This window comes from Schistocerca piceifrons, chromosome 1, assembly GCF_021461385.2.
Source record: "Schistocerca piceifrons isolate TAMUIC-IGC-003096 chromosome 1, iqSchPice1.1, whole genome shotgun sequence".
In the NCBI taxonomy this organism is placed as follows: domain Eukaryota; kingdom Metazoa; phylum Arthropoda; class Insecta; order Orthoptera; family Acrididae; genus Schistocerca; species Schistocerca piceifrons.
The window spans coordinates 1,226,904,087-1,226,929,336 of record NC_060138.1 but is presented as its reverse complement, the minus strand read 5'-3'; the positions used below and the strand labels follow the sequence as shown (position 1 = coordinate 1,226,929,336).

At 43.9% G+C, this 25,250-nt stretch overlaps 1 protein-coding gene across 1 annotated transcript in view; it reads left to right on the top strand.

The window, feature by feature from the left end:
* The window catches only part of LOC124779593 (Down syndrome cell adhesion molecule-like protein Dscam2), a 296,162-nt gene that overhangs the window by 112,183 nt on the left and 158,729 nt on the right, over positions 1–25,250 (top strand). The window contains 2 exon segments of the mRNA XM_047253720.1: positions 259–410; positions 6,270–6,548. Of these exon segments, the coding sequence (XP_047109676.1) occupies positions 259–410; positions 6,270–6,548 (431 nt within the window).

The window sequence follows — 25,250 nt, the reverse complement described above, 5'->3', positions numbered from 1 at the left end:
CAACTCTTCAGAAAGATAAACTGCAAACACGTGAACTGTAATAACATCCGTCTTACCTTGGAAGCGGGCTATATATATGTAATTGTCAGTGCTCTGTCTTGTCACTGGAAAATGCGACGTCTTGGATTCTCAACAATTAATGTATTTGCTATCACTAATGGATATGTACTAAAAGAAAATATCTTAAATGCCGCAGAAACAAAAATTATTTTTTGTACACGCATAAATTAATTTTCCTTCCTCGTACTTTTGTTTCAGGTACACAATCGGGCAATATGTTGATCAAGCTGGCGATGTTATCAGTCACGTGAACATCTCGTCAGTCCGTGTACAGGATGGAGGCCTGTATACCTGCAGTGCTGCCAACTCCATGGGAACTGTGTTCTATGAAGCCAGGCTCAACATTTACGGTCAGTATTTCTCATTCTATACTGTCGTTTTTTTACTCAGATAATTATGCCAATAGCAACTAAACGTGCACTGTAATTTTTTTATAACTGTCACAGTTCTTAACTAATTACTCGCTGCTGGGTGTGAAATTCTCTACATGTACAGTTGCATCTGCTATTAAAAACAAAGTAATGCAAGCAGACGTTGATTTGTACGCTGTACTATATGGAGTGTTTGATATTATTATAATGTTAGAAGCTGAAAAACTGAATTAAAATTTCTGCAACATCTAGAACATGAACCCATGTCTTTCTGCTTGCTATGCAGGTGTGCTATCCATTACACCACCGCAGCAATATAGATAACGTCGCCGCACGGACTACCCTAGTCTATTGCCCTCCCTAACGAAAACTTCAATTTACATCCTCAGCTTATTTTCCTCTTCTTAAATCGTCACTATTGCATAGGTTGTCCGGTTTTGGAACAGCACCTCAGCTTTGAACGTAATGGGGAAATATTGCTTGTACCTCAGGAGTAGATGATCAATAGAGCTAATATAATTAAATTTTCCCTGAGACGTATGAGTCTCAAATTTATCTATGATAGTTTTAATTCATTTCGTAAACTTCTAACATTATCGTAAGTAAATTTGAGACTCATGTGTCTCAAGTAATATTTAATTATATCAGGTATAAATGTTTCATAGTAATTCAGTGAACAGCACTTTTGCAACCCAATAGTTCTCTAGCAGCAGAAAAATGCTCATCACAGAAATTACTTCTTAGTCTCTTGTCATGTTAAGTCATTGGTATATGTTGTGGAACATTTGTCATTCATAAGCACATATATGGATTAATGATCAATGTATCCACCACAGAGAGCACCCGAATGTGGTTGGAACTGAAGTCAAGGGTTTTCCTTAAGAAAAGTGTTCTGTCTCGAAGATAGTATGTAGTATTATAAAGTATGTAACCGGGATTTTTCTGACATATGGAGTCCCAATGATGTATTTAGACTTCAGTATGACACACATGGATTAACAACGTCAAAAATGATAATTTAACCTCACTAGACTTGTGCTGCAAAAGTTGTTTCTAAACTTGAAAAACAAGAGCAAACGTAATACAGTAGCTTAATCGTACCTCCTATATCACACATTTATTATATACACAAGACAAGCATGTATTACAGGCCACTGAAAATAATTCACAAATAAAAGAAGCGATATGCATATGACAAAAAACTAACTGCCCTTTTTTAGCTGCAAAGGCGAAATACACCTCCATGAATGTTTGATATGGGTGAGAATTCATTTAAGCACCAATTCCTGTCAGATCTGAAACAAATTTTCATTGACAAGCCGCGACACTCGTATCTATATCTGTCAGTTAGGGCCTGTATACGATCACTTTCCTTATGCCGTGATGTTACGCTGTGACTGGTATACCATCCCTTGTACACACACTGGACGGTCCACATTGAAGGGGTGACGCCAATTGCAGGTACCACTCCGTAGGGTGAGCAGTGGAGAGTCGACCAGTGGGCCCAGGGGCAGACTGGGGATCGAGACAAATATTTTATTAATGATGGTTCCCAAGTCGTGCAGCGACCATAAACCATCAAATTACCAAATATGCAGCAACCAGTCGCAAAATCATGTTTTATTTATTCACTTTTGCAAATCAATTTCAACTGATTAACAGCCACATCGGTGCTTTCAACCAATATGTGCCCTGAGTATTACTACTGAGAAGGAGTTGTGGGTAGCACTTGCGATGCACTACGAATTCCTTCGTCATTCATTCTAACATATACATACAGACACACGCGCACACACACACACACACACACACACACACACACACACACACACACACAAAAACTAAATATCATTAATCTTTCATCATTTTACAAATAAAAGTGTTCCAAGAAAAGCCTTTCATTCTAGAGTTTAGTTAGGTGCTTAAGTTGGTGATAATGTGGGGGAGCGGGGGCAACAGGTGGGGGGTGGGGGAAGGAGGCGAGGACAGTATGTAATCTCTGATTGCACTCAGGAGTAGTGGTCTAAGAAAGGTTAGGAACCACTGACCTACAGGTCTTGATGAGTGAGTTTGCGAGTATCAAAACATTTGACATATCTGGCCGTATCTTCTGGATTGTATTGACTTAGAAGCTTACTTGCAAGGGACAGTAGACATTAGTATTTGGCATAAACTTCAACTTAACACGTCTATCCATTCATGAGAAAATGGGGTATTAACAGACGGACAGACAGACCGACAAAATAGCAAAAAAATACATTTTTTATCTGATGTTATTACAAATTAACGATTTTCGCGTTTTTCCCTTTGCTTTTACTGTGAAACATTGCTTCTTGACATATTTTATGATTTTAGGTCAATGGGAAGTATGCTATAGCTTTTGATAAGTGGGTTTGAGAGTATCGAAATACACGTGACATAAATGGTCGTATCGTTTGACTGCACAAACTTAAACGTTTAAATTTTTTACACTGCCAAGAGACCGTAGACACGTACGCCTTAATACCCGACATAAATTTCATTTTGATATCTCTACAAGTTTCTGAGGAAAAGGGGTCTTAACAGAAGAACAACAAACGGCAAAAAATATTTTATGTAATATAATTAGAAATTACAGATGCAATTAAACAAATAGAAATCTTAGCAAATCATGCAGCTAAATTTGGTTTACAAATATGACAATAAAAAACTAAATCTATGTCTAACAAATATAATAAAATCAAAGAATTGCACACAATTATTGGATGCATCGAAAGAGTCAAACACTTTAAATATTGGGGAGAAACAATAATGAATACTGGCATAGAAAAAGAAGCTGTCAAACTTCAAGTAGCTAAACTTAGGAGGGCACACATTTTGACACAGAAGCTGTACAATAGAAAATGCCTGTCTCGAAATGCAAAGTTATTACACTACAATACAGTGAGGAGAACAGAAGTTCAATATGCAGCAGAAACACGCTCCCTCAAGAACAAAGGACTAATAGATGAGCCCGAGAAGAAGGAAAGAGTAATCCTGAGGAAGATTCTTGGTGGAGACAAAAAAATTTGGTGAAAAGTGGGTAAAGATGGGCACTGAGAAGATCTACCAATTTATTAATCCAGTCACAACGGAAATGAGAAAGAGAAGGCTGAAGTTCTGTGGTCATCTGGTGAGAATGGATGATGGCAGATTAACTAAGAAAATCTTCAATATAATTCAGCAGAGGAAAACACCCAACTCTTGGTTGCAAGGAGTAAAGAAAGACCTCAGTGAACTTAGACTTACAGAAATGGACGCAATGAATAGGGAGAAGTACAGAAAGGCAATAACTGAATTCGAGTTTTTTCAGGAGGCTCCCAAACCGAAGACCAACAGGAAACTAACAGCTGAACATCTGGCAAAAATGACAGCAGGCAGAAGAGCAGCCCGAGAGAAGAGAAAGAAAAAAGGGAATATGAAATAGAATTTGTAACGCGGTCCTTCGTTGGCCAATTCGTGTAAATAAATAAATAATAAATCAGAAATTAAAAATTTTCGGAATTTTCCTTTTCTTGTACTGTGAAACTTTGCTTCTTGTCAATTTTCACTACCCAGAGTCAACGGGAAATATTCTATAGGTTTTAATGAGTGCGTTTGCGAGTATCGAAATATATGACACACACATGGCCGCGTCTTTTAATCTCGTTTTCACATCACCAAGGAGCCATAGAACCTAGTATGTGACATAAATTTCAGCGTGATACCTCTATGCGTTCCTGACAAGGGAACCTCCCCATCACACACCCCTCAGATTTAGTTATAAGTTGGCACAGTGAATAGGCCTTGAGAAACTGAACACAGATCAATCGAGAAAACAGGAAGAAGTTGTGTGGAACTATGAAGGCCTATCCACTGCGCCAACTTATAACTAAATCTGAGGACGGTGTGATGTGGGGGTTCCCTATTTATTTATTTATTTCTCCATATAAATCTCTTTTTAAGTACATATATTGTACACAGGATGTTGGACAGAAAACCTTTTTAGCTATTGGATTTTCAAATGTCAAACATACATTTTATAAATTTTTATGACAAATTGGATCTATACAGTTAATAATTACAAGTTTTTGAAATACTGTATATTTATAACTTATTTCTACAATTAAAGATACAAATTACATTTTTTCTTGCATAAGATACTGTGAGATTGAATAGTAGCAGTTTTTCAGAAGGTAGGATGTCACAGACTTTTTAAAGCTTTGTAGTTCCGTAAGAGATTTTATATGTCTTGGTAATCTGTTGTAAAGTTTTGTTCCTGCATGATATACACCTTTTCGGCATAATGTGGTGTTACAATGATTAACATGTATGTCACTGTCTGACCTGGTACTGTAATCAAGGACACTTTTGTTTTGAGGAAAAACGTTTTCTTTTCTCAGTATGCTTTTTTTGACATGCGTGACTAGTTCCAGTATATAAATGCAGGGAAGGGGTAGGATCTTTAGATCTTTAAAGAAAGGTTTGCCGTGCGGTTAAAGGCGCTTCAGTCTGGAACCGCGTGACCGCTACGGTCGCAGGTTCGAATCCTGCCTCGGGCATGGATGTGTGTGATGTCCTTAGGTTGGTTAGGTTTAAGTAGTTCTAAGTTATAGGGGACTGATGACCACAGCAGTTAAGTCCCATAGTGCTCAGAGCCATTTTTTTTTGCATGATTTTCTGCTGCTCACTTGTTCCATTATTCTTATAATTGCCTTTTGTTTCCTGAAAACTGCTATGACCTGATGTACATTTCCCTAGAAAATAATACTGTACTTCAGTACTGAATGTACACGAGCAAAGTATACAGCCCTAACTGTTTCAGCACTAGTACTGTTGCAGAGAATTCTTACCACATAGCTCATTTTTGCTAGTTTTGAATTTAGGGCTGTGATATGAGTGTTCCAATTAAGATTTTCCTGGATATGAATCCCAAGAAATTTAGTTTCATTGACAGCACTAATGTTTTGGTTATCTATACATATTACAGGTTGTGCCGGATTTTTATTTTGATCAGTGTGGAAATTGATGAGTACCGTTTTTTGGGGATTAACTATTAGCCTGTTTCTGGTAAACCATTCAGATAATCGTTTTGTAATATCTTTTGCAGATGCAGTAAGACTTTCTTCATTGTTCCCTTCAGTCAATAGACTGGTGTCATCTGCAAACAGTACTGGTTAAGAATCCCTAACGTGTGATGGGAAATCATTAATGTAGACCAAAAAAAGAAAGGGACCTAAAATGGAGCCCTGTGGAACACCATTTCCTGGAGTTCATTTCCTTCCATGTACTTAAGTTACCTGAGAGCGATATTCCAAATATGATTTAATCCACTGATTTGGCACACCTCTCACACCATTCTATTCGAGCTTCCTCGGGAGCATAGAATGATCAGTCACATCAAAAGCTTTTGTTAGGTCCAAGAATAAACCTGAGATATTTCTGTGGTTGTCCACTGCATTTAGGATATGGTTTATCAGATTGAAAGTGGCAGTTTCACTTGATCTCTGTGGTCTGAAGCCATGTTGACATCCAGAAATAATATTATTCTTGTCGAAGAATGTAATTAGTTTTGAAAGGAACACTTTCTCAATAATTTTCGAAAACCCTGACAATAGAGACACAGGCCCTTGTGAGGAGAAGGAGTCTTGGCAGGCAGACAGACAGACAAATGAGCAACGAAGTGGTCCTGTATGTGTAAGGATTCCGTTTTTACCGACTGGGGTACGGAATCCTAAAACTGATTCAGAACTGCAGTGCTGTGTTGTTCTTTTGTAGCTGACTCTGTCTGCCCCGCTCCGCTGCGGCCCATTACAACGCTCGCTGCGTGTTGCTGTACAGGGCCGCCGTACGTGCGGCAGCTGCCCGGGCCGGTGCGCGCCGTGGAGTCCGGGAACGCGACGCTGCGCTGCCCCTACGCCGGCTACCCGGTGAGCTCCATCTCGTGGGAGCGGCGCGGGCTGACCGTGAAGGCGGACCTGCGCCACGAGCTGCGCGAGGGCGGCGCGGCACTGCACGTGCTGCACGTGGACCCCAGCGTGGACGCCGGCTCGTACGTGTGCAAGGTGCGCGGCACCACGGGCGAGGTGGCGCGCGGCGAGGTCCAGCTCTCCGTCAGCAGTGAGTAGCCCAGCCTCGCGCTCTTCTTACACTGCCCCCCAACAAAAGTACTGCTGCACCCTCAAGGACGTTGCTCAGTGGCACCAGATATAATTTGTGCATACTGAAGGCCTGTAGTGTTAATGATTCATTTCTCGCCGTCTAACATTACAGGTCGGGATTGATCTATGAAGTATTGAATATCTTATTTGTATCTGTCAGCTGGTACGGAGAAATTGAAATTTCTGGCAATTCTTTATATAGTTTTGCGTGATTAAGTCCCGACGTTATGCAAAGCTGTCATTTAGTTACGTGCGATTTGCGATCTGTTATGTTTTATTTTTCGATAGTAAATCATATTTTTTTCTGATTAGCGTACCGTTAATTTTGGAATAATACACTACTGGCCATTAAAATTGCTACACCAAGAAGAAATGCAGTTGATAAACGGGTATTCATTGGACATACACAGGGTGAGTCACCTAACATTACCGCTGGATATATTTCGTAAACCACATCAAATACTGACGAATCGATTCCACAGACCGAACGTGAGGAGAGGGGCTAGTGTAACTGGTTAATACAAACCATAAAAAAATACACGGAAGTATGTTTTTTAACACAAACCTACGTTTTTTTTAAATGGAACCACGTTAGTTTTGTTAGCACATCTGAACATAGAAACAAATACGTAATCAGTGCCGTTTGTTGCATTGTAAAATGTTAATTACATCCGGAGATATTGTAACCTAAAGTTGACGCTTGAGTACCACTCCTCCGCTATTCGATCGTGTGTACTGGAGAGCACCGAATTACGTAGGGATCCAAAGGGAACGGTGATGGACCTTAGGTACAGAAGAGACTGGAACAGCACATTACGTCCACGTGCTAACAGCTTTTTATTGGTCTTTGTCACTGACGCACATGTACATTACCATGAGGGGTGAGGTACACGTACACACGTGGTTTCCGTTTTCAATTACGGAGTGGAATAGCGTGTGTCCCGATATGTCAGGCCAATAGATGTTCAATGTGGTGGCCATCATTTGCTGCACACAATTGCAATCTCTGGCGTAATGAATGTCGTACACGCCGCAGTACATCTGGTATAATGTCGCCGCAGGCTGCCACAATACGGTGTTTCGTATCCTCTGGGGTTGTAGGCACATCACGGCACACATTCTCCTTTAACGTACCCCACAGAAAGAAGTCCAGAGGTGTAAGATCAGGAGAACGGGCTGGCCAATTTATGCGTCCTCGACGTCCTATGAAACGCCCGTCGAACATCCTGTCAAGGGTCAGCCTAGTGTTAATTGCGGAATGTGCAGGTGCACCATCATGCTGATACCACATACGTCGACGCGTTTCCAGTGGGACATTTTCGAGCAACGTTGTCAGATCATTGTGTAGAAACGCGATGTATGTTGCAGCTGTTTGGGCCCCTGCAATGAAGTGAGGACCAATGAGGTGGTCGCCAATGATTTCGCACCATACATTTACAGTCCACGGTCGCTGTCGCTCTACCTGTCTGAGCCAGCGAGGATTGTCCACGGACCAGTAATGCATGTTCCGTAGATTCACTGCCCCGTGGTTTGTGAAACCCGCTTCATCGGTAAACAGGTAGAACTGCAACGCATTCTCTGTTAATGCCCATTGACAGAATAGCACTTGATGATTAAAGTCATCACCATGTAATTGCTGATGTAGCGACACATGAAACGGGTGAAAGCGGTGACGATGCAGTATGCGCATGACACTACTTTGACTCAGTCCACCGGCTCTCGCAATGTCCCGTGTACTCATGTGTGGGTTCATGGCAACAGCAGCTAACACACCAACTGCACCCGCTTCTCCTGTTGGCGGTAGATGTTTTGCAATGTGCGGCACGTTGGATGCTCTCTGTCCGGGTACCGTTCTGCATACACCCTGCAGGCTTCAGCTGCATTTCGTCGACACTCGCCATAGATGAGTATCATCTCCGCCTTTTCAGAGTTCGAATACGCCATGGTCACAGTTCCTACAACACTACACTATCACAGACGTCTGGTAACACGGTGTACTACAGTTGGTCTGCGTGCGGAGACGAATGCAGAATTACAATAGCAGCAAGCGCTACATGCGGACACTGCGACAGCTAGACCAAACCAGAACAGTGCGCTACATCCACACTCGTAAACACGGTCGTCATCGTAAACATGTCCCTGCAGATACTGCTCGCCGACCGTGGCCCGTGCTTGTTACAACACGCAACTGAACGTCGGAGGTTCCAAGCGTCAACTTTAGGTTACAATATCTCCGGATGTAATTAACGTTTTACAATGCAACAAACGGCACTAATTACGTATTTGTTTATATTTTCAGATGTGCTAACAAAACTAACGTGGTTCCATTTAAAAAAACGTAGGTTTGTGTTAAAAAACATACTTCCGTGCATTTTTGTATGGTTTGTATTAAGCAATTACACTAGCCCCTCTCCTCACGTTCGGTCTGTGGAATCGGTTCGTCAGTATTTGATGTGGTTTACGAAATATATCCAGCGGTAACGTTAGGTGACTCACCCTGTATATTATACTGGAACTGACATGTGATTACATTTTCATGCAATTTGGGTGCATAGTTCCTGAGAAATCAGTACCCAGAACAACCACCTCTGGCCGTAATAACGGCCTTGATACCCCTGGGCATTGAATCAAACAGAGCTTGGATGGCGTGTACAGATACAGCTGCCCATGCAGCTTCAACACGATACCACAGTTCATCAAGAGTAGTGACTGGCGTATTGTGACGAGCTAGTTGCTCGACCACCATTGACCAGACGTTTTCATTTTGGTGACAGATCTGGAGAATGTGCTGGCCAGGACAGCAGTCGAACATTTTCTGTATCCAGAAAGGCCCAGACAGGACCTGCAACGTGCGGTCGTGCATTATCCTACTGAAATGTAGGGTTTCACAGGGATCGAACAAGAGGTGATCGAGACGTGTAACCAATTGCACCCCATACCATCACGCCGGGTGATACGCCAGTATGGCCATGACGAATACATGCTTCCAATGTGCGGTCACCGCGATGTCGCCAAACACGGATGCGACCATCATGATGCTCTAAACAGAACCTGGATTCATCCGAAAAAGTGACGTTTTGCCATTCGTGCACCCAGGTTCGTCGTTGAGTACACCATCGCAGGCGCTCCTGTCTGTGATGCAGCGTTAAGGGTAACCGCAGCCATGGTCTCCGAGCTGATAGTCCATGCTGCTGCAAACGTCGTCGAACTGTTCGTGCAGATGGTTGTTGTCTTGCAAACGTCGCCATCTGTTGACTCAGGGATCGAGACGTGGCTGCACGATCCGTTACAGCCACGCGGGTAATATGCCTGTCATCTCGACTGCTAGTGATACGAGGCTGTTGGGATCCAGCACGGCGTTCCGTATTACCCTCCTGAACCCACCGATTCCATAGTCTGCTAACAGTCATTGGATCTCGACCAACGCGAGCCGGTCAACTGCTGTTTGTGTATAAGAAATCGGTTGGAAACTTTCCTCATGTCAGCACGTTGTAGGTGTCGCCACCGGCGCCAACCTTGTGTGAATGCTCTGAAAATCTAATCATTTGCATATCACAGCATCTTCTTCCTGTCGGTTAAATTTCACGTCTGTAGCACGTCATCTTCGTTGTGTAGCAGTTTTAATGGCCAGTAGTGTATTTTAATAACTATGTAGATGACGTGACGTCATTCTTATACTCTTATAAAAAAAGTGTGTTAATTGTGCCTTTATGAACGGTCAATGTCGGGATCAGTGATTACGATTCGAGAAATAATTGATTTGACAAAGTTCAATTACACACAATCGTGTAGGGCGAATTATGGCCTTGGAATTGATTGTAGATATATGCAGGTCAGTTTCGTGACAGGCTAGTAAGCGTCGCGAGTGTGACGCGGCATCAAGACTGCTTTCGCGCCGCCGATGGTTTGCTTTAGATTCACGAAAATGCAGTTTACGCGAATTCTTAATTATCGCGAAAGGGTAGAATATCTGATGGTTATCCCACTGTTGATGGGCCATTGTAGAGAACGTAAGTTTGGATAGAAAGATCGACTTCAGAATCCAATATAAATCCTGTTCATCGAAGTAGCCAAGCAACCCAAAAACTCATACGTGGTTATCAGCAGAAACAGGGTACCATTTTTCATGCACACATTTACACGCTACATCGAGGTGTGAAAAATTTGTGGGTGCGAAATAAACATTCGAAATCATTTGATTGAATAAAAGGAAAGATATAAAGAAGTTTCTTCGTATATTTTGTTATTTCATGAACAGTGATATTTTCTTGTAGTGGTGCAGAGCCTCACGTATTATTAATATTGTGACAGACTGGTCGTAAGTGCTCTCGTTACAAGTCGAGTTTTGGGCCTGATTAAGAGTAGCTGGTTCTTACAGTCTCAAAGATTAAGTGAAGAATAAAATTACACTTAACTAACGCTGAATCGAAACCCACTATCTTTATACTATATTAAGGATTCTGGAATCAGGTGGTACGGTGGCCGTCTAGTTGTGTGTTGTCAACAACAAATAGGTAAACACAAACATAAACATTTCTCATGCTCTGATATCGTCGAGGGAAAGAAGAGACGACAACGACGACATACACGTGTACATATACAAACAGCATACGTGGCGCCTTGCAACACAAGACAACGACGTCACGGTATAACGGTCCACCTCCTTACCTGAATGGTCATCGCTTCTGACTGCCATGCAGTGGGCCCTGGTTCGATTCCCGGCCAAGTGGGAGATTTTCTCTGGTCGTGGATTGGGTGTTATGTTGTACTCATCATCATTTCATCCTCATCGACATGTCGATATGCAAGTCTCCCAGCTCGGCGGCCGATCTTCCCCGGGTGGAAACTCCCGGCCATCAGTGTCATACGTTCATTTCATCATCGGCGATCAACTGGGGCTCAAGAGGTTTTTAGTGCTCCCGTCTGGTATTTTTCTGCAGAAAATAACTCGTAATTAATAAAATAGTTCTGGCTATTGTGCCGTGGTCGGATTGATTTAACATCAACACCCATCTGCGGAGGACATTTTCAGCGGGGATCGTAGCTTCTTTGAGCGTCCGCTTCACACACTTGCCCGCTACTGATTGCAGCAAAATTCTGTTTACGCTTACTCCCGAGCAGTGACATGACGTCACATCCGTTGAATACCCGGAACCACTTGGCTGTTGCCGACTGCCGTCGTCCGCTGTTCCTGTCAGCCCATGGTGGAACACTGGTACCCACCCATCTTCTTCAGCACCTGGATCCAGATGTCTATTCAAGTTCTCGCCCGCCTCCGTCCTACTGAAATTCCTGCGGTGTTTAAAACTCTCTGTGGCCTCTCTGTATAGCCTTTCATAGCATCTGCTTGTCGCTGCCAGTAAATGAGTCCTATCAAAATGAATGCGGTGGTCGCCTGGCTGAAAAGCATATTCCGTAACGATTGGTCTGTCAATCTCTTCTCTTCCACAGCCGCTTTTGTGGTTTTCTAGTCGCTTTTTGACCGTTCTTGTAGTACCCACGTACGCCTTCCCACAACTAAACGGAATCCTATAAATTCCTGCTTCTTCCAGCTGTTTGCGAGCATCCTTGGCCAGTTTTAGGTGATCCTGTAGCTTGTACATCGACATCTACATGGATACTCTGCAGATCACATTTAAGTGCCTGGCAGAGGGTTCATCGAACCACGTTCACAATTCTCTATTATTCCAATCTCGTATAACGGGCGGAAATAACTAACGCCTTCAGGGTGGGTTTGTATACTACCGCGATGATCCGTTTCGTCAAGATTTTTCCCTACACTGTCAGTAATTGCAGGAAAGCTTCCGATTTAACAGGCGCTTGTGCATCACTACGATCTTTGCGAGGCGGTTTTAACGCGCTTTTTACCTCAGCGGACGAATAACCCTTCTCGAGCAATGCATTGGCGAGGTGTTTTAATTCCGCATAAAGCAGCTCTGGTTCGCAAAAATTCCTTGCTCTATCCGCTTCGCTTTTGTTGTGGGTGGTGGTTTGAATCCCGGTGTAGGTAACGGTCTGCGTGCGGTGGTTTTTCGGTAAACCATGTGGCGTAAACTACCACCTTCTTTCTTGAAAACTGGCATATCAAGAAAATTTAATCTTCCACATTCCTTCTCCTAAATGGTGAACAGAATCCTCGGATTAATTCCATTGACATTGAAACACGTATGTAACGCAGCAGCGATGGCGAGGCATTGTAGCATCTGTGACCAGAGAGTATGCGCTTGACCGCGCGAGTGTTGCGAGCGGTTCTCAGTCTGTCAGTAGTCGTTGCGAGTCAGTCGGTCGTTGCGAGTCTGTATCTCTATCTAGTTGAGAGCAGTACTCTAGTAGTAGTCGTGCAGTGCAGTACGCTAATAGTCGTCATGCAGAGCGGTCGGTCAGTAGTAGCAGCCCAGTGCGGTTGCGTGATGTAGGCGGTCGACAACACTGGTCAAGATGCAGAATGAGGTATACTGTTAATTAATATAATCATTAGATAATGTAAAAATTTATTTATTGTGATTATTGTCCAACAAGTCCCCCAATAATAATTTTTATTTCAAAAGCATTTTTTCAAAAATTTAATTTTTATTGAACTAAAGATTTCGTTGCACTTCCCATTTCACTCCACTTCTTTAAAAGAAAATTTTTAGTAAAATCACAAAAAAAGAGAATATTATTATTTGCAATGCAGTTCCTCCAAGCGGTGCGCAACAACAAGAGCAGAAATGTGACATCCATTTATTCTGAGGTAAGACTTTAACTCTGATTGTTTTACACAGGGCCAAAGACCGATATTTCGGTTTAATTGTATTTTCTTGTCACTGAATGGACTTTAATTTTTGGTGAAGAATTTATATTTGAGTCAGATTGCGTATTTCACATTTTTGTTGCCATTGTCAGTACATTTCATTGTGGGCAGGTTACGCTTAGAGCAATGTCCATTAGGATTCATAATTAAATATTGTCATATTTCTTTTTTTTAAATTACGGTGGGGAGGTTACAACATACTTGTGAAAACGAAGATGTGTCATGTTTATGTGTATGTGTATGTTGCTATCATCATAGAGGTGATAGCAACGGTGGACGACAGCAGCTGACAGCGGCCAATAGCGGTCAGGTATCCAAAGCACGTTATGTCACGCCAAAGCCCGGGAGCACGCGTAAACGGCACTCAAATAGGCTAAGATCGCCCTTGAAAATGTACTCCACGGGTGGGGACAAAACGTTCGATTTTAATGTGAAGGCGACAGCTGTACTGAGTTTAGAGGTGAACAGCAATTGCAACATTCATTCTAGGGATAACCATGTCCCACCGACGATTACGTTTTCCTATTGAACAACTGCAACCATCTGAATGGGGTGGCATTGTGGGACTGTGAGAAGATGGGTGGACGCACATGTATGGTACAGTGTATCGGCGGTGTGTCGCTGCTTTCAGGAGTGGTCTGTGGAACATTCCCACACCTGTAGAACAGGTTATGGACGTCCACAGGTGCACATCGAGATCGACACATTGTTGCAGCAGAGGTGGACGATCGAATATCCTCCAGGGAAGAAATTCGGACACATGTTGCATCTGCTCTGTCATCGAGGACCACTGCGAACGGCGTGATCGCAGCGGGACTAAGATCACGTGTGCCTCTGGCCAGACAGCCACCAACACCATGACACAGCCGAGCACGGCTGCTCTGGTGTCGTGAGAGAGTCGACTGGAGGGTGGAATGGCTCTCTGTCCTCTTCAGTGGTGAGAGTAGGTTCTGTCTGTATGACAATGATGGAACAGTCTACACGTGTACAGTGCAGACCTCGTTAGCGGCTCATTTTGGAGTGCATTCGCCCATGGCACACAGGTCGCACCCCAGGCTTCATGGTGTGGAGAGCCATCACTTAGAGGTCGCGGTCACGTCTTGTGTCTCTACAGTGTAAGGTAACCAGTGTCCGCCACATTGCACAGGTTGTTATCCCCGTGCTACTGCCCTTTCTTCCGCAGGAAGGTGATGTACTTTTTCAGTAGGACAATGAACGTCAACAGATGGCTACTGTGATGCAACTAGTTCTTTATGCTGGGACCGAGCGAGGTGGCGCAGTGGTTATCACACTTGACTCGCATTCGGGAGGGCGTCTGTTCAAAACCGCGTCCGACCATCCTAATTTAGGTTTTCCGTGATTTCTCTACATCGCTTCACGCAAATGCCGGGATGGTTCCTGTGAAAGGGCAGGGCCGATTTCCTTTCCCACCCTTCCCTATTCCGGTGAGACCGATGACCTCGCTGTTTGGTCCCATCCCCCCAGCCAATCAGCCTTTGTGGTCGGAAACCAATTTCCGTGAGCAGCAACAGCACCAGATCTGCCGCCGATTGAAAACATATTTGGCGTGGTGAAATGGCTCAAGAGCCTGCAAGAAACACTGCCAAATTGCAACAAAGGGTGCAGTATGCTTGGGACAATCTCCTGCAGGATGCCATACGCCGCCTTTATGATCCTTTGTATGCGAGAACACGCGACTGCGTTGCCGCCAGAGCACGTGTATTGAAGCGACTGTTTGGACAGCCTTTTTTGCAACATGTGTGTTTCGTTTGGTCTGAATTTGTTATCATGTACTCCTATAATGACGAACTGTCTGTCACAGCACTTGTCAATAAAAAGGTCTCGTGGGTGTTGCATTTTTTTCCGGCAACTTCTCAGTTTCATCTCACCAGAAACAATGTTTTTTCATAAGCCAGTAATTGGGGCAGTTATCGATGTAAATAACAAAATGCTGCACCAGGTACGTTTTATGCACGCTTAGTGTTGTTGGTGTTAACGATAAGATGTGACGAAGAACCTGAGAAAATTCTTATCCCATGTGAAATTCATAAGCGGGTTTAAGGCTTTCATCCAATACCTTGTTGATCAGTCTGGTGTGGCAGTTGAAAGTAACAAAACAAAAGCTGAAGTTTTAAATTTCGCGTTCAAGAAATCGTTCAAGCAGGAGAATCGTACAAGCATACTGTCATCTAAACATCGGACAGACAGTATGGACGACATATTATTCTGTTGTACTGTATGGAACTGGGGACCTAGAAAGTACGGAGAGGCTTCATCCCCGCTGTAGCCCGCAGTGGTTCACAACCCCACAACAGGCTACAGCAGTCCACTCACCCCACCGCCGCCGCACACCGAACACAGGGTTATTGTGCGGGTCGGCGCACAGTGAACCCTCCCCCCCCCCCCCCCTCTCTCCAAGGGAACGTCTCACACCAGACTAGTGTAACCCCAATGTTTGCTTGGTAGGGTAATTATGGTGTGCGCGTACGTGGAGAAAGTGTTTGCGCTGCAGTCGCCGTCATAGTGTATGTGTAACTGAGGCAGAATAAGGGAAACCAGGCCGAATTTGCCGAGGCGGATAGAAAACCGCCTTAAAAAACCATCCACAGACTGGCCGGCACGCCGGACCTCTACACTAATCCGCCGGGCGGATTGGTACCGGGGACCGGCACGCCTTCCCGCCCGGAAAGCAGTTCCTTAGACGACATTGCTAACCGGGCGGGCACGACATAGTAATAAGCATCCCTGGCGTAGAGAAACAGCTGAAAGATCCGAATGCAAGTAAGTCACAAGGTCCGAATGCAATCACAATTCGGCATTGGCCCCTTAAAAGCCCAGGTGACTCCTATATGTTAAAGGTTAAATGAACGAACCCGAAAATTTTAGACCAATATGCCTAACTTCGGTTTGCTGTAGAATCCTTGAACACATTCTCCATTCGAATATAATAAATTTTCTTCAGACCGAGAAGCTGATGTCCACGAATCAGCATTGTTTTAGAAAATGTTGCTCGTGCGAAACTCAGCTTGTCCTTTTCTCACGTGCTGCACTGCAAACTATGGATGAAGAGCAACAGGCAGATTCCATATTTCTAGATTTCCGGAAAGTATTTGACACGGTGCCCCACTGCAGGCTGTTAACGAAGGTACGAGCATATGGAACACGTTCACGGGTACCTGATTGCTTCCAAGACGTTTCAAGTTATAGAACCCAGTATGTTGTCCTCGACGGCGAGTGTTCATCAGAGACAGGGGTATCATCAGGAGTTTCCCATGGAAGTGTGGTAGGATCGTTGTTTTTGTCTGTATACATAATTATTTATCAGATAGGGTGGGCAGTAAACTGCGGTTGTTTGCTGATGATGCTGTGGTGTACGGTAAGGCATCAAAGTTGAGTAACCATAGGAGGATACAAGATGACCTAGACAAAATTTCTAGTTGGCATGATGAATGGTCCGCAGCTCGTGGTCGTGCGGTATCGTTCTCGCTTCCCGCGCCCGGTTTCCCGGGTTCGATTCCCGGCGGAGTCAGGGATTTTCTCTGCCTCGTGATGACTGGGTATTGTGTGATGTCCTTAGGTTAGTTAGGTTTAAGTAGTTCTAAGTTCTAGGGGACTGATGACCATAGATGTTAAGTCCCATAGTGCTCAGAGCCATTTGAACCACTTGAACCACGATGAATGGATGCTAGCTCTGAATGTAGAAAAAAAGTGAATTAATGCGAATGTGTAGGGAAAACATATCCTTAATGTTCGAATACAGTGTTACTAGTGTCCAGCTTGACATAGTCACGTCGTTTAAATACCTAGCCGTAGCGTTGCAAAGCGGTATGAAATGGAACGAGCATGTGAAAACTGTGGTAAGGTTGGGGAATGGTCGTCTTCTACTTATTGGGAGTATTTTGTGAAAGTGTGTTTCATCTGTAAAGGAGGCCGCATACGGAACACTGGTGCGACTATTCTTCAGTACTGTTTGAGTGTTTGGGATTCGTACCAGGTCAGATCAAAGGGAGACATCGAAGCTTCAGAGTCGAGCTGCTAGATTTGTTACCGGTAGGTTCTAACGACACGTCAGTGTTACGGAGATGTTTCGGGAGCTCAGATGGGAGTCTCTGGAGCGCAGGCGGCGTTCTTTTCGAGGAACATTTCTGAGAAAATTTAGGGAACCGGCATTTGAAGCTGACTGCCGAACTATTATACTGCCACCAACGTACATAGAGCGTACGAACGACGAAGATAAGATGCGAGATATTGGGGCTCATACGGAGGTATACAGATAGTCGTTTTTCCCTCGCTGTATTTGCAAGTGGAACAGGAAAGAAAATGACTACCGGTGGTACAGGGTACTCTCCACCACGCGTGACGTCAGCATGTGTGTTGTTCCTCATTAGAGCTCATTTTAAAAACGTTGTATTTTAATATATTCATAGTCCAATTAACAATTCCATAAACCGCAGTGCGAGTGCATTGAGATTTGAGCATTTTAATATCTCCAATAATTTTAAGAGTGAAACAACATTTTCGACATTAAAACTGTTCCGGAATTTTAAAGTTATTCGAATAGCGGATGCGATCCTGTACTGCCTTATCATTACGACTATTAACGATATCTTATAAAAAATTATTTTCTTCATATTTGTAAGCGTTTCACCAAAACAGTAAAGAGAAATATACTGTTTCTTTTTTCTTTTGATAGTGACAGTATATTTTTCTTTTCACAAATTTAACGCTTAATCGCTTGTGATTGTTGAAAAACAGTCTCTTCAATTGTTCAATGGAATAATTGTTAATAGGAAAATATTGGATGCATTCTTTAAGTACAGAAGTCGTTCTATTGGCACTGTTCATTGCTAAAAAATTATTTTGATATGGTTGTCAGAAGTAATAAACAACTTTTTTTTCTAGAACATGGGTCTCTGAAAAGATGTGCAATATGCAGAGAAATTTTTCTTACATTATTTGGAATTATCGTTGTGCAAAAATTAAAAACTTCCATAAGCAGTCATATAAATTGTGAATAGTTGAAGATTGACATTTACAAACATTTAATTTATTCTCTAGTTAGGAGGAAAATCTTCCTGTCTATGGAATCATTTTGCAGAAGTACGTGTCCCGAAACGGCACATAGTATTACCAGTAACGTGTAATTTATTAAGGTACCGGTATCTAAAAACCTTATGTTGTCATATACAAATGATCAAACTGTACTGAATACGTTCACTTACGCTAAATCTGTGCGTTCTTTTGATATCATTCGCTTGTTTCTTCAAATTATGATAATAAGCCTAGAAAGACGATTACCTAAACTACGTCCACTGAATTTTGCTTCTCCTCCCTCGCTTCCCAGTTTTTGCTTTTCAGTTAGCAGATGTGTATTTGTTTTAGTTGACCAAACCGAGACCAAGGTTCTCGGTTCTCAGATTGGTATTTGTTTCCATTTTGTGCTTGCTGCTTCTTAGTACAGGAATCAGTGCATCATTGACTTGTTCACTTATTAAACAAATTAGAACGTTGAATTGAAAGATATATCAAAAACTTATACCGGAAGAGTATTATATTTGCACAACAAGTACATAGAATTATGCCATGAAATTTCCATTAATTTACGTAAATTATTATGAAAATGCAAAGAGTATAATATTCTGAAAACAAGTACTGTTGAAAATAACGAAGTTTGTTTGAGTAGTAACCACAGTCTAACATAACAGTCGCGACTCTCACTGCTGTAAAAGTTGTTGCCGTTTGACAGAAGGAGCGACACTAGCGCTCCAAGCGGCGGGTAAGGTGAACGTCAGACGCGTCGTAAGCATAATGTTTGTTTGCATCCATTTCCTACGTTATTTCCGATTTATTCGAGTTATTTTCTTGCCTCCAAGAGTTTGTGTAGTATCAGAAGGCATATACGTTTCTAAAAATGATTCTAAAATATGCGGAAGTATGGACAAAAACCATGAATAGAATGGGAAGCTACAACACATTCGTGAAGAAACACTTGTGACATTGGACAGAATTGCAGCTTACCACGTTGATATTAAAAGAATATAAACACACAGATTCACATATAAGAAGCGCAGACACGTACCTCTACATGCAAAAGCGATCGTCAGCTCACTTATCGTTCTGTAAGCTTACTGTGTTTGTCATTGTCGCCTGTTGCCACAAGCACGACCTTCATCTTTATATTATTCTAAGTGGGACAAGCAACTGCCAAATAGTGGGAGACATATGCTGAAAACACTATAATGAGCTGATTACATTACATTTCACGAAAAACCAAATATTTGAATAATTTTCAAACAATCTGTCTGTAGGCACTTTCCTTGTCCCGTAATAGTTTCGCTTCTGCACATTCTGACACTTCACACGCTTTTGTAAGACACGAACAGCTGCACTTAATTTAACCACTTCATCGTCAAAGCAGGTCTGTGTTGGTGATTCACACGAATCTGGCACTGATACATGGAGAGTTGAACTGGCTGCTTCTGCGTCATAGGACTGTTTTACAGCTTTAGATGGACTGTCGAATCTTTGTGGCAGTTTCTTCTTCATCGTCAGTTGAGGGGGTTTATTTGGAATGTCAAACAGTGTGGGTACTGCATTCCAAACGAGTTTGTTATTGTCTGCGTTCATGAACCGGTTTTGTTCAAAATGTAGTGAACAGAACCTAATATTATTATACAGGTAAACTGGGTCTTTCTTCATAAGGTCTTCTCGTCTGCTATTAACTAGCCATTTTCTGCTCCTAAAATCTTTTTTTTTCTTTATTGTATTTCAATTCCCCATCGGGGCGGGCTGGCAGCAGCATATGCGCTGCTCTTCAGCCGAAAGACAGAAAACAAAACAATAGAAGACATTTAAAAACAGTAAAGGAGAGAATAAGGTGAACATAGATATAAAAAAGGGGGAACATCAGGGAAGGCAATAGACAAAAAACGGGGTGACTGTAAAATGGAGATAAAAAACTGTTTAAAAGTAGCACACACAAAAAGCCACACACTGCGACGATTAAAAGAACACAAGGTACAGTATGACTGGAGCATAAAGGTGTTGACGGATGGCATAGCACATAACGTAACACTGACGGCGAACCTCAAGGCAGTACACAATTAAAATCACACCTCTTGACGCACACGAGAAACAGCACTAAACACAACACTGATGTGGCACACTGATGATGATCAATACAGAGGATCTGCCAGGTTCTAGGAGATGAGGGAGACCTGAAGAAGGGAGGGAGGGGAAGAGATGGGGGAGGGGAGCGGGGGGCGCGTGGAAGAGGGCCAGGTAGGGAGGGATGTGGGAAGGAGAGAGGCAAGTATGGGGTGCAGGGTCTCAGGGGAGGGGGGGACGGAGGAAAATCCGCTCTGGGAGAAGGAGGAAAGAGGAAAAGGAGGCCCTGGGGAGGGGGGGGGGGGAACAAGGCCAGGTTATAGTTGGAAGGAAGGGTAGATGTCACGGCAAAGTTCGTCATCCGGGAGGGGGAGGTGTTGGAAATTGCCCTGATGAAGGAGATGGAGGGTGTGGAGGTGGAGAGAGGGAGGGATACAGCGATAGAGGCGCGGCAACGGGCTGGGGGTGGAGAGGAAGGAGGAAACCAGAGGGTGGGGGGGATCAACCCTGCGAACAATGTAAAGGATGCGGAGATGTTGGAGGAACAGGAGGAGGTGGGGGAAGGGGATCAGTTCATACAGGAGCCATGTGGGGGAAGGAAGGCGGATACGGAAGGCAAGGCGCAGCGCATGGCGTTCAAGGATTTGGAGGGCCTTGTAAAAGCGGGTGGGGGCAGAGATCCAGGCGACGCTGGCATAACAGAGGATAGGACGGATGAGGGATTTGTAGGTGTGGAGGATGGTAGAAGGATGCAATCCCCATGTCCGGCCGGACAGGAGTTTCAGCAGGCGGAGGTGGGAATGGCCTTTCTGCTGGATGGTCAGGAGATGAAGGGTTCAGGTGAGGTGTCAGTCAAGGGTGAGGCCAAGGTATTTCAGGGTGGGGGTGTGTTGGATAAGATGACCATAAAGGGTGAGGTAGAAATCATAGAGGCGAAAGGAGCGAGTGGTGCGGCCTATGATGATTGCCTGGGTTTTGGAGGGGTTGAGACGGAGGAACCACTGGTTACACCAAGTGGTGAACTGGCTAAGGTGGGTTTGGAGGGTATGTTGAGACCGTTGAAGGGTAGGATAGAGAGCCAGGAAGGCGGTGTCATCAGCATATTGGAGAAGGTGGACTGGTGGGGGTGGCTTGGGCATATCAGCTGTATACAAGAGATAAAGGAGAGGGGAGAGGACAGAACCCTGGGGGACGCCAGCCGTGGGATAAAAGATACGGGAGTTGGTGTTGTGGAGGGTGACATAGGAAGGACGGTGCAAGAGGAAGGAAGCGACCAGACGGACAAAATTGATAGGCAGGGCGTAGGTTTGGAGTTTAAAGAGGAGACCGGGATGCCATACACGGTCATAGGCATTTTGGAGGTCAAGGGAAACAAAAATGGCGGAGCGACGGGAGTTGAGCTGGAGGGACAGAAAGTGAACAAGGTTGAGGAGTTGGTCGTCAGCAGAGAAGGAGGGTCGGAAGCCATACTGGGTAAGGGGGAGGAGGTGGTGTTGAGCAAGGTGCTGATGGATACGGTGGGAGAGGATGGATTCAAAGACCTTACTGAAGTCGGAGGTGAGGCAGATGGGACGATAGGATGAGGCGGCAGAAGGGGGAGGAATAAGGAATAAGAGGACGCGGGAGGTCTTCCACAGGTCAGGGTAGAAGCCAGTAGAGAGGATGACATTATAGAGATGGGCGAGGACAGTTAGGAAGGAATATGGGCTTTCTCGAAGCTGACGGTAGGTGACACAGTCGTGACCAGGGGCCGTGTTGCGTTTGGACTGGAGGAGAAGTTTAATGTCTTGTGCTGTGATGGGAGTGTTGACGTCAGAGGGGGGCAACTGCCCCTGCTCCTAAAACGAAACATTCATCATTTATACACATATAGTTTGCAAGTGAATCCTGACGATACAGTTTAGTAACATGATGGTATATACCTCCCAGGATCCTTAGGAAACCTAAAAAAAAACAGACAGCTGTGGTGTCTTCTTCCTGTTGTTGCTGCAATTTATTGCGCTACAAACGCTCCCGATGGTAAAAACCATTGTATAAATCAAAATAAACAATCACTATTCGCTTTCACGATCGCGCCGAACTCACAGTTCAACCTACCGGCCGCTTGGGGCGCTGCTGGCGCTGTAGCAACAAAATAGAGGCGAAGTGTCGCGACTGTTATGTTAGACTGTGGTAGTAACGACATGGAAGTGGCAGTAATCTCTGTGGGCGCTGCGATCATGCGAGTAAATGCCGCCGGGGAACGTTATGGCTGGGTACACTGGAGTGGGTTCAGTCGTCAGCGGCCGTGGTCGCGGGGCCCTAGACGAGAACGCTCACTGGCGCTGGTGTATGTAGCGTTCCCATATTGAAGCCACCGCTTGCAGGGCATCGCTGTGTTTCCACTTAGTAAATGATTTCAAATATCTGATAAAACGTTGCGTATACAGATATAACACATGCAAATAATGTTCATAATGGCTCTGCACCCTGTCAGAAAGAAGTGTGAAAATGAAATAGCTCGTTAAAGTTCTGTTGGAGAGTACAAGTACTCAAGTTCAAACTAGCTCAAGGAAAAATATGATAAATTATTGGAGACAGATAAACTGGGGAGTTAAAAATAAGTACAAAAGACAGACACAGGAAATGTGTCAGGAAATGCTAAACACTTGTAAGAAGCGACCCCTACATTCTTGAATGGATATCTGCCAGAATGAAAAATGCTCCTGTCATAACACAAAAAAGGCGAAATGTCCTGGGCAGAGTAAAGGATTTAAAAGAAGCGGTGAAGCCTTTAGCCTTGTCTCGCAGCTTCAAAGACACTTAAATCAAAACCTCTTGACATATTCGCTGTTTTTTATTTTTTAGTATCAGTACTCATGTCACGTAACATAATGAGGCGTGTCAAGTAAAGCAACATGATACATTATGTTGCGCTGTATAACATGACACATGCCATCATTTCATCCAATATGGCATTTGTCATGTCACGCAATACGACACAACGTGTCATTAAAGATTAGGATGCATGCATCCCCATTCTGGGATACTTTGTATTATAATTGCACTTTCACTCTCGGATACTTTCTATCGTAAATGCAACCCACTCCGTATAAGCACATGAATTTGTGTCTATTTAATCTTACACCACTCACCATACGTGTAACAGGGAGTGCGTTTGGGTACAAATGGACCCCTCGGAGTAAAAAGTCCAGAAATAAAAAAAATGTTTTAGCGCCCCACCAAGAAGAAATCCACCCTAGAAATTTATCCCTCCAGGAACACCTTTTTAGCTACGACATGTATGCTCTTCTGCCATATGTTATTATATACTGTTTTCTGCAGCTGACGATTCTTCTGGATTTTGGCACAGGATCATGGATTTCAGCCTAAAATTTGCAAGATACAGGTGTGCCAACACCTTGTAGTTAAGAGATCTCTCTGCGCTGGGGAAGTAGGGTAAACTCGTGCAACAGCGCAAATGTATCAAGATGTTTTGATTTACGTGTCATTGAAGCTGAAAAGCTGAAGTTGAAAAGCTAATTCCCTTCTTTTACATCCCCAGCTCCGTCCAGGACACATTCGCCTTTTTTGTGCTAGGCCTACAATTGCCACCACAACTCCCAGTGTGAAGGCATTTTGCGCACACTTGTTGACAGGGCACGATCGATCTGCGATCAGGAGAGCCTTCCAGCAGAGCTGCAGCACCTCGAGACAACATTTCGGAAAAATGGGTACAACCAGAAGCAAATAAGACACGCACTCAGACAAGACTGCGCCAAGAAAACAAGAAACCGAAGAACACAAGTCATTGGCATGCATTCCGTTTGTCGGAAACACATCAAGAAAAATCGGTAGAATCCTGGGGAAACACAATGTGAAATGTGTATTCCGACCCCCTGCAAAAACCTTGACTCTACTGGGTTCAGTGAAAGATGACCTAGGCTTTCGAAAACCAGGCTTTATCAAATTCCCTTGTCAGTGCGGAAAATCATACATTGGGGAGACAGTCCGCACTGTAGAAGAGAGGTGCCGCAAACACAATCGCCATACCGAATTACGCCAGGCCACTAAATCAGCCGTGGCTGACCATTGTATAAAGACTGGCCATACTATGGACTATGAAAAAACAAAAATACTCTCTCAACTCTCCTGTTTCTGGGAGTGCGTTACTAAAGAGGCCATCGAAACCCAACTACAGGACGGTCTAATTAATAAAGACAGACGCCTTCAACTTAGTCAGGCTTGGAACCCTGCACTCAGCCTGGAGAGAAAGATGCGGTCCCAGAGATTGAGGACCGCCCCTGACGGCGGCAGCAGGGAGACTGCAGACGCTATAACTGGACTAATACTGTCTGAGTAATTTCCTCTCCATGTTAAGTAAAATCGATCAGACCCAGGCGCCGCTTCCCCCACTACCTCCAGTAGCCGCCGCACCGGCCGTACCGAAGACATCAGGAGAGGAACGGTGGAGGGGGTAACGGCTAGTATATATAGGGCGCCGAGAGGAACAGCACAGCATTCGTCAGGAACCACCTGAAGATGGTATCGTGCACGTCTTCCAAAATATTGTGGAGAAATTACGACGCTACCCGGTCGGATACCCGAGAACTGTTCAAATAAAGGGATATCTTGGACAAAATGACCTCCTCATGGCCAACCAGCATGGATTTCTGAAACATCGATCATATGAAACCCAACTCGTACTTTTCTCACGTAACATACTGAATGAAAGCTTTGGATCAAGGCAACCAGGTAGATACAATATTTCTTGATTCCCGA